This window comes from Gopherus flavomarginatus, chromosome 1 (genome assembly GCF_025201925.1).
Source record: "Gopherus flavomarginatus isolate rGopFla2 chromosome 1, rGopFla2.mat.asm, whole genome shotgun sequence".
NCBI classification, from domain to species: domain Eukaryota; kingdom Metazoa; phylum Chordata; order Testudines; family Testudinidae; genus Gopherus; species Gopherus flavomarginatus.
Genome location: NC_066617.1, coordinates 125089288 through 125102592, shown reverse-complemented (window position 1 = coordinate 125102592; position 13305 = coordinate 125089288). Strand labels below are relative to the sequence as shown.

At 40.0% G+C, this 13305-nt stretch overlaps 1 protein-coding gene across 4 annotated transcripts in view; it reads left to right on the top strand.

Moving 5' to 3' along the window:
- The window catches only part of LOC127058533 (solute carrier organic anion transporter family member 1C1-like), a 55226-nt gene that overhangs the window by 25862 nt on the left and 16059 nt on the right, over positions 1–13305 (top strand). For all 4 annotated transcript variants that reach the window (XM_050968684.1, XM_050968665.1, XM_050968693.1 and 1 more), the window contains 6 exons: positions 1080–1210; positions 1979–2125; positions 9412–9510; positions 10187–10432; positions 11715–11879; positions 12993–13188. In XM_050968684.1, coding sequence (XP_050824641.1) covers positions 1080–1210; positions 1979–2125; positions 9412–9510; positions 10187–10432; positions 11715–11879; positions 12993–13188 — 984 coding nt within the window. The remainder of the gene's footprint in view (positions 1–1079; positions 1211–1978; positions 2126–9411; positions 9511–10186; positions 10433–11714; positions 11880–12992; positions 13189–13305) is intronic.

The following is a 13305-nucleotide window of genomic DNA, read 5'->3' as shown; positions in this document are numbered from 1 at the left end:
CTGAAGGCTCTATTCTGAGCCTACCTGGTTCTGTGGTGCAGGGACAGCTAGAGCTTCATGCTCAAAGAATGTGACTTGGATCTAGAACTAGTCAACAGATCCTGATGGAACTGTCCTCTTTTTCAATGGTCATCATACACAGCTGCCAGAAAGAACTAATTTCTGGGTGCTGTAGGAGGCACTGTCCCTTTCCCACCCCCACAGCTGCCATATATTACAACCAGGGCACTGAAGGAATGACATAATGGAAAGCAGTTCCTCCCCAACATGCCAAAGGGAGAGGTTGTTTCTTCCCAGAACAGGGCTAACCAGGGAGGAACTACCATAAAAGAAAGATTGAATGGGGATACTGACTGGGGCTATGTGGACCACAGAGCAGAAAAGGCCCCAATCTCTACTCTGCTTGTGGAATTGTAGAGGGCCAGCAGTCTCTGAGTATTGCATGGCACTGCCCAATGAGGGGTATATTGATTTAATCCATGCTCTCAGTAGAGCTTTGAAAGATAAACCTTCCCCCACAATGCAAATGTAATATCCAGAGGGAGGGTGGCAACAAGCCATGGACCATATTTTCTTTCATCACATTATTAGAAGCTACCATTGTACTATACTAACTCCCAGATGCTGTAAAAATAACAACCTGGCTGTCAGAATGTGGAAACCCTGAACAATACCAAACACCAACAACATCCCACTGTCTCTTCTTGACTCCTCTGAATGAAGTCTCCAGATAAAAATATACAGTTATTTGAATGTGCAGCCACGCCAGACACTAGAATGTGAGTGGTCACAACTGAATTTAAAATTCCTGTGACCAGGGTTGGCTTAAGGGATGTGCAACCATTCACATCTCTTAGCAAGGGAACAGCATTACAGTCCCATATGAAGGTGCATCAACAACTATCAGTTCTCTTTGGAGAAGCACTAAGATGTGACAGACCCAAGCCACAGCTATTTGTCTATCAACTCTGCCTTCATATAATAGACAAAGTAATTCCATGAGCACCAATTTTATGTACAATTTTCATAAAAGATGAGTCATTTATATTTCAGCTACATCTTACACCATTATTTTCCAGTTATAATTATGAAAGAATACAACTTACAGAGGAGAACTCTTCTACAAGTTTATCAGCATGCTCTCTAGTATTACCTTTACATCATCCAACTTTAGATGCTGTGGAAATGACTAGAGAGTTGAAAAATTCTGGTAAGCAAAAGCTCTGCAATTGGACTCAGTCTTGGTTAACTTCATTTTATATCTTCTCTTTTTATTGGAAAGTATAATATTAAAACCACTAAGAGGAAGCATATTCTCCAATCACCTCTCCCCTCCATCCCATCCCTCAAATTTAATGGAAGCCATGTATACATATTGAGGAGAAAATAGAAGGAGCTAAATTTGGAACTCCTATTATCCAGATTCTAACCTCTTGTTATTTACATACATATTCAACCTTCTGTAATTCCACTAAAGTAGGAGGCAGAAAATCCAAAGAAAACAAACTCATTGTCCTGATTAAGCAAAGCACTTAAGTCGGTGCCCAAAGTTAAACACTTACTTAAGTGCCTTGACTTCAGTGAGATGACCTGTCTGAGTAAATGCTCACCAATGTGAGTAAGCATTGCACAATCAGGCCTGTTATTGGGACATCCTGCTTGCAAGATTACTGCTCCCTCCACATTTTTTGTGGCCAGCAAAATGTCATCCCCTTGCAATCTAATGATATTTTTCATCGTATCACTGGATCCTGTCAAAATATTATGATATTGCATCAGAACACTCAAGATTTTCTTTTGAATGGCTGGCTATAAAATGGACCCCATGAGGTATAGCAGATTGTGAAGAAACCAGACAATAATCAAATCTATTATGGATGTTTTTCTCCATATTGTTCAAAAGGCATTATTTCATTTCTGTTGCAAATAAGTTCTTCTGAAAGCTGTTTCCAAAAATGTAAATATGTATTCACTACAGGATGTGAAAAAGCAGCAAGCTCCTATCTGTGGATCTTTGTACTGATGGGAAACCTTTTACGTGGAATTGGTGAAGCGCCCATTATGCCACTGGGGGTGTCATATGTTGATGATTTTTCCAAAGAAGAAAACTCAGCATTTTACATAGGTAATAAATTAATGTGCAATATCTGTCAAGGTTCTTTCCCCACTCTGAACTCTAAGGTACATATGTGGGGACCTGCATGAGAACCTCTATGCTTAACTGCCAGCTTAGATCTGGTTTTGCTGCCACCACCTAAATTATTTATGAGTCATTTGGGAAACTCTGTTTACCTTCCCCACAGAATATCTCTCTCCTAAGTACTATAACCCTTCCCTGGGTAGCCTTGAGAGACTTCTCCACCAAGTTCCTGGTGAACACCGATCCAACCCCCTTGGATCTTAAAACAAGGAAAAATCAATCAGGTTCTTAAAAAGAAGGCTTTTAATTAAAGAAGGAAGAGGTAAAAAATCATCTCTGTAAAATCAGGATGGAAAATAACTTTACAGGATAATCAGATTCGTATAGCCCAGAGGAACCCCCTCTAGCCTTAGGTTCAAAGTTACAGCAAACAGAGGTAAACCCTTTAGCAAAAGGAACATTTACAAGTTGAGAAAACAAAGATAAAACTAATACGCCTTACCTGGCTGTTATTTACAGGTTTGAAATATGAGAGACTTGTTCAGAAAGATTCGGAGGCCATGGATTGATGTCTGGTCCCTCTTAGTCCCCAGAGCGAACAACCTCCAAAACAAGGAACACACAAACAAAAGCCTTCCCCCCAACAAGATTTGAAAGTATCTTGTCCCCTTATTGGTCCTTTGGGTCAGGTGTCAGCCAGGTTACCTGAGCTTCTTAACCCTTTACAGGTAAAAGGATTTTGGTGTCTCTGGCCAGGAGGGATTTTTATATTATTGTACGCAGGAAAGCTGTTACCCTTCCCTTTATAGTTATGACAATATCAATTCCCAAATCAACCTTTTAAATATTTCTGCATCAAAACTAGAACACCACCAGCGTTCAGTTTTCAATATTCTGCATTCTTTCCTCATCTAGCAATGATAGAAAAGAGTTCCAAATACACCTTTTCCTCCCCCTCAGGGTATCTTGCAATATGGCTCAGTTTGTTGGCTGACAAAACAAGTGGAGCATAATCAGAGCTTTACCCTGACAGTGGTACATGGGGGCCATGAAGAGCCGTGCGCGGCTGTAGCCCCACAGACTGTCATTGCTTTAGAGAACAAATTCTTCCTAACCACCCTTCCCAAATAACTCGCTTTAATAATAATAGTTTAAACGTTTTATTAAAAGCTTTCAGAAAACTTGCATTTGGCACTTTGAGTTTTGACACCTAGCACAACTGATGTAAAATCACCAGTGACAGGCAGGGACATATTCAACCAGCTGCCAGGATGTCATTTCCAATCAATGGGCATTTCTTTGGAAGCAGAATCGCTTGTTGACCAGCGGAGAAAGACTCCCAACTGTCCTAACTCATTCATAACCAGTTTAGTACCTTGAACTATTATACCAAACCCATAATCTGTGTAACTGATGCATGGCTAAGCAATTGCCCAGAATAAATTTGATGGCACATAAACTGGCCATGGAAATATCAATATAATATATTAATCTCTGGAAGAATTTACTAGATGATACTTCACCTAATGCCACTGAAAACAGTCTTCACTTGGGGATAAGGAAATAAAAATTGTAGATAGAAAGTTGTGGAATATACATAATGGGGCTGTACAAAAGCCACTAATTCCCTATTTCAGTCTACTAAGATATTCATGATCACCTTAGAACTTTCTAATTAGAACTGGTCCAAAAGTCCCACTACAGTCACTCAGGCACAGGGAAAGACCATGGTGCATCAGGGAAACGTAGGAGCAGGTCCCTTAGGGGCATGTGGGACCTGCAATTACAATGTCCTTGAGGCACTCTGGCAGCTCAGACAGACTCAGAGAGTAATATTGACTCAACCTGAAACTAAACATTTTCTTTTGGGTCAATAAAATGAAACAAATTTTTTGATGTGAGAATCCTGAAACTTTTCATTTCAACATTTCTGAGTTGAAAATTTTCATAACTTTTCATTCCATTAAAAATTTGGTACTTTGACATTTCATCCCAATTTGGGATTAAACCGAATGCTGAAATATTGGATTTCCTGCAAGATGTAAGTTCCATTTATTGATTCCAGTATCTCATTCCAATACTCTTCTGCATAGCCGATAAGCAAGACTCATCCATGCCATATTAGTGCCTAATAAGTATTGTGCTATAATGGAAAAAATTCCACTCAAAGCTATCATTGAATTTTGACCACAAATCTGTGTGTGTGACCCAGGTCAAGTAACTTCACCTCTGTGTGCTTACATTTCCACTTGCCTGTCTTTGTCTGGCTTGTCTACTAAGGGCACAGCTACGCTACAGGGGAAAGTCAATCTAAGCTACACAATTGAGTTACATTAGTAGCATAACTCAAGTCGACGTAGATTAGATCTACTTACCATGGGGTTCACACTATGCTCTGTTGACGGGAGACACTCTCCCATCAACTCCCCTTACTCTTCTGGTTCTGGTGGAGTACCGGAGTCGATGGGAGAGTGATCTGCGGTCGATTTAGTGGGTCTTCACTAGACGTGCTAAATCAACCCATGGTGGATCGATCGCTACAGTGTTGATCCACCGGTAACTGGAGACAAGCTCTCATTAGAGTGAAAGTTCTTTGGAGGTAGGGCTAGTCTCTTACTATGTGTTTGTACATTGTGCCTAGAACAATGTAGCTCTGATCACCACTGGAGCCTTTTGGTGCTACAATAATACAAATTATAAATAATTATAACAATATCTGAAATGTTATAGAATTTAAGGGAAAATGAAAGCCTTTCTGAAGCTTTTTAACCATCCAATAGAATTCAGTAGAAAATTATATCCCTGCCATAGAATTCTATAAGATTTTTTTTTTAAAAAAAAGCCATCGATAAGAGATCATTCTCTATTTAATTGCACAGAACCCTACTGGATTCATCTCATTCCATTTCATAGAACTTTGCCACAAGGGAGTCCAAGAGGATAGAATTATTAGTGCTTGAATCTGTATAGTGTAGCTTTAAAATAAATGAAAGCAGCACAATCTTGACTGAAGTTCTGATTCTGCAAATGTTTATATACATAACAGATTTATTCATGTGATTTCAGTGGCACTACTCACATGAGTATAATTATTCACATGTCTGCAGGATTCCTGAACTAGGAATCCAACATGTTTGAATATATCAGATGGAATTAGTTCGTTTCCATTCATTAATTTTTTAAAAAATTGGGAAAACTCTAATACATTAGGCGCCATTGTAAAAATGGACCTTTACTGCAATTTTTATGATTTCTGTGTATTTAGAAAAAGAGGCAGGTCAGTGCATTTAAATACTATGACCCCAGTCCTGAAAACACTTAAACAGGTACATAAATTTTCTGGTATAAGCAGTCTCATTGAAGTCTATAGGACAGCTGGTATAAACAGTCATTGCTCCTGGGAGTAAATGTCCAGTTTTTAATGGCATCCACTATATGTAATAACTAATGATTCAGTTGTAACTTATCTGAAAAGTAGAAGAATCAGGTTTATGTCATTTCCATTACTCATATATAAATACGAAGTCTCATTATTATTATTACTACATATTTGTATTGTGGCAACTCCAGCGTCAAAGATTGTAGCTCCATTGTATTAAGCAATGTAGGCATGAATAATGAAATGACAAGAGATTTGGGGAGGGGGGTGTCTGTCCTAAAGAGCTTACAAGCCAAGGTTCTGCAAAGATGTATACATATGATTAACTTTATGCTCTATGAATAGCCCTATTGACCCCATCAAACTTCTCATTGTGCACACAATTAAGTATGTGTTTTAATTTTTGCAGGATTGGGATTTAAGGCCCTGATCCTGCAATTCATAGCACTCTGCTGCATCTGTGCTGAGCCCCACAGAAGTCAATGGGGGTCCACCCAGGCTCAGGGATCTCCTCATGTAGGTTCATTTGCAGGATCTAGCCTTATGTGATGAGAGACCGCAGGTGGTTACAACAGAGACAGAGAGAGGGAACACACAGTAACAGTGAGAGCACTATGATGGTAGCAGTCACAGATGCTAAGCCACTGTCATGTGTTTTGTGGGCATCATGGCATAGGTGAATTTTCCTATTTTATTAATTCTCTGGTTTCATTACAGCCTTTAAGCTATGTAATTAAAATACCTGAGCACCAAATCATCCAAAGCCCAAGATTTGGTGGCGATGGGGGACTTCAACTATTCAGACATATGTTGGGAAAATAACACAGCGGGGCACAGACTATCCAATAAGTTCTTGGACTGCATTGCAGACAACTTTTTACTTCAGAAGGTTGAAAAAGCTACTGGGGGAAAGCTGTTCTATATTTGATTTTAACAAACAGGGAGGAACTCACTGAGAATTTGAAAATGGAAGGCAGCTTGGGTGAAAGTGATCTTGAAATCATAGAGTTCACTATTCTCAGAAAGGGTAGAAGGGAGTACGGCAAAATAGAGACAATGGCTTTCAGGAAGGCAGATTTTGGTAAGCTCAGAGAGCTGATAGGTAAGTCCCATGGAAATCAAGACTGAGGGGAAAAAGAACTGAGGAGAGCTGGCAGTATTTCAAAGGGACACTATTAAGGGTCCAAAAGCAAGCTATTCCGCTGGGTAGGAAAGACAGAAAATGTGGCAAAAGACCAGCTTGGCTTAATCACAAGATTTTGCATGATTTAAAAAATAAAAAGGAATCATATAAAAATGGAAACTAGGACAGATTACAAAGGATGAATAGAGGCAAACAACACAGGAATGCAGGGGCAAGTTTAGAAAGGCAAAGGCACAAAATGAGCTCAAACTAGCTACAAGAATAAAGGGAAACAAGAAGACTTTTTATCAATATTAGAAGCAAGAGGAAGACCAAGGACAGGGTAGGTCCACTGTTCAGTGAGGAAGGAGAAACAATACCAGGAAACTTGGAAATGGCAGAGATGCTCAATGACTTCTTTGTTTCTGTCTTCACCGAGAAGTCTGAAGGAATGCCTAACATAGTGAATGCTAATGGGAAGGTGTTAGAATTGGAAGATAAGATAAATTGTGCCGGGAGGTGCTCGACCACTGGCTCTTCCCCAGGCCCCTCCCCCACCCCACCCCTTCCCTCATGGCCACACCCCCGCTCCTCTCCCACCCCACCTCTTCCCACGCCATTCCAACCCCTCCCTCAAGCGTGCCATGTCCTCGCGCCTCCCCCCCAACCTCCTGCATGCCATGAAACAGCTGATTGAGGTGCAGGGAGGGTGGGAGAGGCATTGATGGAGGGGGCTGCTGGTGGGTGCCCAGCACCTACCATCTTTTCCCCATGGGTGCCCCAACCCCAGAGCTCCCATGGAGTTGGCATCTATGACTCAGCTGCCACTTGACCCTGTAGCTCCTAAGCTTCCACCAGCCTAAGTCCTGATGCCACCCCACAACTAACAAGCTGTTCAGAGCTGTAGCACAAGTGTGTGAAAGCACCGGCAGCCCCAAAGCAAGATTCTCTTCTCAAAGTATGTGTTCCCTTGCCTTCTTGTCAGCAGGATCCAATCCTGGAGATGTTCTCAGAGCACACTTACAAGCTTGGGCCCCACACAAGATAGCTGTGTGGGTATATGTCTCCAGGATACTCAGTAGTCCAGTGATTGGGGCACTCAGGTGGGATGTAAGAGAACAAGGTTTGAATTCCTATTCTGCTTGACTTAAACACCGGTTTCCCACATTTCAGGGGAGTACCCTAACCACTAGGCTACTGGCTTTTATGGGGTGAGTCTCTCTCTTGTTCTCCATGAGAAAGGGCTGATCTGGCTTAGGTGCCTCTGAGAGAGGGCTCACATCTGAGAATTTGGAGTGGAGGGAGGCACATACCTAAGGGCCAGATCAGTGAGGGTTAGGTGCTTAAATACCTTTGGGATCAGGGCCTAAGCCCTACACCTTTCCTTTGCATTCACTCTTGGCTAATTTAGGCAGCTTCCCAGTCAGTTTGCTCACTTCTGATAATCCCTTCTTTAGATGACATACTTTCCATGTACAATGCATAGGGAGCTTGAGCATCTAACTCAGGGCAGAGGATTCCACTGGGCAGCAGGGCACCTAGGAGCCTGGCATTGCAACACTGAGCATTACAATATCTGTTTGAATCTAACCCTTAGGCCTTTTGACAATTTTACCCCCATTTTATTCCTTACAACTAAAAACTCCACAGAGCAGCACAAGCAAAAGGCAAGTGCAGCCATCCACGTAGGAATTAGCTTTTTGGAACTTTTTATTTTTATCTGTTCTGTATAGCCATGACGTGTAGTGATAAATAAAATCAAATTGCGCTGCATTGCACAAATTAGACTATAAAACACTGTAACAAAATGCAGTATGGGCCTGTCCAGTTTGTACTAAGCTTTCCTGCTCATTCATTTGCATCTCATCCCCCTCCTTCATCTCTGATGTCTGTTTAATTCGTAAGCAAAGACCTTGAGTGAAACGCTGGCCCCAGTGAAGTTATTAGCAAAACTCCCACTGACTTCAATAGAGCCAATATTTTCCCCCTTGTCTCCTTGTTTCTCTACTAGCCTACTTTTGGAGCTCTATAAATAAATATTAACATAGCTTTTTTGTTGGTTTGCTAATTTTCTCATTCACTTGTATTTTGTAGACATTTTTATACTGAACTACACTTAAACACTGGCATTTAATTCAGCCTTTTGACTAATTGACATTTTCAGAGTATTCTATCTAAATTTCTACTTATTAACCTACACTACTACTTATCACTGTACTTTGGCTCTGAATGAAGAAAGTGCATAAGCACATGCTTAACTTTAAGCAGATGAGGCAAAGGAAATACCTTTCCTTAAAGTTAAATTCAGGGCTTATTTGAGGATACGGTACAGGGAAAGTCATGCATTCCACAGTCATGTTAACTGCTTGTGACCTGCAGTTGTAACCACAGTTGTGATCCCTGCAATAGTTATAAAACTATATGCTTCTTAGTAATGTTCATTAACTGAATGATACAGTCACATAGAGCTGAAAGAAAAAATATTTTTAGATTAAAATCACTATAATACACTCTTTTTCCATATTGTCTCTTGACCCTGATCCTATGAGGTATAATATGTGTTAGCCCATACAAAACCACATTGACTTCTGTTGGGTGAAGGAATCTGCCTGAATATTGTAAGAGGCAGGATCAGAGCCTTAAAATGTAAAACAAAGTTTCTAAAACATATAATTAGAAATTCTCATGCACGATATGCATTTTTTGATGGTTGTTTTTCTGTATAAAGTGTATTACTTACTATATCATATCATCTTCCTTCTCTTACAGGTACCATAAGATCATGTGGAATGGTTGGACCAACACTTGGATTTCTGCTTGGATCTTTCTGTGCTAATCTGTGGGTAGACGTTGGAGTAGTAGATCTTGGTAAGACACAGATGACTTACTGAATGATAATACTGAAATATCAGTGACTCAGATGTTCTGTATGTGTTCAGAAACTGTTTGTCAGTTAGCTCTCTCAGAAAGAGAGCTCTTCAGTGGGTGTTACTAGTTCAATAGCTAACATTATTACATGTTAGATGGGAAGCTGGATCTGCACAAATGAAAAGAACAATGGGGAGACTATGTTAAATGAACATTGAGGACCTTCCAAAGAGATGGTTCTGCTCCAGGTCATGGAAAGGGCAAAGCTTCATGTGGAGGGTACTTTCATCATCTAAATCACTTTGCCCATCTCTAATCCTGGGTAGAGTTTTGGGTCCCATAAAGGGAGAATGCTGCATTTTTATGGGTTTTCTTAGAAAAGCATTGCAATGGCAGACTGCAGCAGGGAAGGGACATCAAGGAATGCTAAGGAACATGGTGGCCCCGGAATAAGTGACTAGTATTTCCTATTCTTGGATGGTTGGGAATGATTCGCCAACAAAATAGTTTTTACATTTCTGTATCGAATATGGCTAATCTTAAATGTTTAAATATTGGATACGAATGTTCTTGTATAAGTTTAAATTGCTCTGTGTACTGAAATATATTATGCGTCAGTTAATCAAGAAACAAAAACCTGGCACTTAATTTGGAATCTCTCTCGCTCTCTTTTTAGAGAGTTTAACCATAAATCCTAAGGATACTCGTTGGGTTGGCGCTTGGTGGCTTGGATTGGTGATATGTGGAGCAGTCAGTTTTCTGTCTTCATTGCCTTTCTGGTTCCTTCCTTATTCCTTACCAAAAGAAGGAGATGAAAGAAATTTGAAGAAACTGAGTGAATCATCTGTAACTATTCAAGAAGATCACTGTAAAATAGAATCCCCAAGTCAACCACAGTTAAAATTCTCAGAAGCAGTAAAAGGTAAGAGCATATTGGATGATCTATTCCATATTGTTGTCTTTCAGGTTTTCATTCATGGCTGCTTATATGTTTGTACAGCACCTAACACAATCAGGCTGCATCCCTGGATGTTACTGCAATGCAAGAAGTAAATCATCATCATCATCCTATGTAGTGCTGGTATAACCCCCTGGTGAGAGTGTGTTACAGGTCCCCCTCTGTGCCGCTCCACAGAGAATATGAGATGGTAAAACTCCCACCACCATCTACGAAGCTTTAACTAAAGCTATAACAGCTCATGCTTTTACGTGTGACGGTCCCCAGTTTAATGTCTCGGTGTGTTAGCCATCACACTGGTATGGCATGTTACATGCATAAACATAAGGTAAGAGGTATTGAGCAGGGAAGATAGTGCAGGAAAACCTGATTCTGCATTAATGAGTCCTTCATTCCTCTGAAGTTGCTCCCCTCTATTAATAAGATCAAAGTAAAAGAGGAAAATACCAAGCACAGTATTGCCAACACCTACAAGTCTCATGATATTCAGTGTTTTTCTTAAAGCCCCAGCTCTCAAAGTCACATGATTATGGGAGACTCTTATCTTTCTTTTTTTTTAAAGTAAGTGTCTAGCCCTCATGATTGAAGAGAAAAACTTGAAAATGCAAACCCTAAATGCTCACCTGAAGAAGAGCTCTGTGTAGCTCAAAAGCTTGTCTCTTTCACCAACAAAGGTTGGTCCAATAAAAGATATTACCTCATCTCACAAAAAAAAGGCAAATAAAATGAATCCTAAAACCCATGATTTTTGGGACTCCACACGAGTTTGAACACCTAGGGTTGGCAATACTTCAAATAACTTGCAATCACTGACATTATTATTATTAGTAGTAGTAATCCAGTGCTAATTAGAGCCCCCAATCAAGATTTGGACTAAGCACTGTACATGCACATAAGAGACAGTCGTTGCCCCAATGACTTTACAATCCAAGTAGGCCACTGACAGAATCAGGGATATAAACCAGGTCTGTTGATTCTCAATCTAGCACACTATCCACTAGACTGCACTGCCTCTTCATGTACTAATATCTCTCATAAGTCAAGTATGGAAGAAGAGGAAAGTCCTGACTGTTATAAGGATGCCCATTGATAGTGCTTAGTGTAAGATGGGAGAAAAATAAATTAAACTTTCTAACACAGCCAGTAACTAAATCAGTGTCTGGTTCATCAGCTGAATAAGGACAAAGCTTTCCATATGGCTATTTCATGTTTAGCAGAGAATAAGACACTCAACTTTCCTTTCCAGATTTCCTACCAACTTTGAAGAAACTTCTTGGGAACCCAGTCTTTCTGGTGTACTTGTTCCTCACTATTCTGCAGTATAATTCTATGGTTGGGTTGATAACTTTTGAGACAAAGTTTATGGAACAGCAATTTAACGTATCAGTGTCAAAAGCCATCTTTCTAATTGGTACGTGTCCCTCTTTTTCCCGTCCTACAATGAAAAACTGACTTGTGTTACTTCATCTTCTATCTTAGGACCAAATCTTTGTTCCACTCATTTCCGAGAGAGTTTTGACACTCGCTTCAGTGGAGTTGAATTTGGCCCTTAGATATAACATGAGTATAAAGGATTCCTTTGTGGGTGATGGATAAATCTTAAATTGAGACTCCTTATTTACCTACAGTATTTTTGAAATATTTATTTCTAGTGATCATTTTCCTGTGTTTTTTCATATAGTAAACTGGCTGATAATAAATCTCAGACTATGCTTTTCCTACTATTGATGGGATCATGTCATCTGAACCCTTTGGGATTTTTGAGAATATTGAGGCACTTAGATTCAGATCCCTGAATATGAACCAGTCCCTACTGTTTTCATTATAGGTTGGATGGATCCAAACTGAAAAGAACTTATTCTGGTCCTGGTTTGGATGCATCCAAAATCTCATGAAAGAAGAATGGCTAAAATCTCACAGTAACTGCTTGTAAAATTTCTGAAGTTTGAGGTCAAAATTTCAGGAGGACAGCTTGTGAGGTTTCAACATCATTGAATATGAGCCCAAACCTTAGCCAGGATTCAGGCTCCAACCTACAAATGGAATCCCAACTCAAACTCAGCCCAAAATCCAAACACTGCTTCCTTTCACCATCTTTGTTAGCTACCTATGTCCAGACCTCAAAAGATTTGGAGGCTCGTGTCAGCTGAGTAAGTGTCTACAGGGTGAGATTTTTATCTGAATTGTACGAACTTCTAGCACCTGCAAACCTGTGCTGGAAATCACATACAAAAAGGCAAGGAATACAATGAAAACAGTCTTTTTCTAAGGGAATTGCAGGCATAAGGAGAAAATGAAGCATCAAGCAAAAATGAAACAGAACTTTACTGAACTTAAAAAGCTCAATCTGAAGAATAGGGCGAGGTCTGGATTAGTGTCTATTTCAACTAACCTGAATTTTTACATATTAATAGTTAAGGAACTAAAAAAGACAATGAAAACCACAAACTAGCATCAGATTTTTATTTTATTAGAGTGCTGTTTCCATAAATGTAAACATCCTTCTGTTCCCTTTTGTTTGCAGGTGTGATACTTTTACCCATTACAATTCTGGGGATGTTTCTGGGAGGCTTTATCATTAAAAAGTTCAAGTTACACATAACTGGAATGGTAAAATTTGGATGTGCCACCTTCATAGCTGCATACCTGTTAAACCTCTTGTACTTCACATGTGATTGTGAGGTGCTCCAGGTGGCTGGTTTAACAGTCTCCTACTCTGGGTTTGTATTCTCTCTGGGTTTGTATTCTTGTCTTCATCGTTCAGAAACACACTTTCCATATCCTTGAATTCTTCTCATAAGAGCTACATTTCAAGATGCCCCCAAAGCAGAACGCTA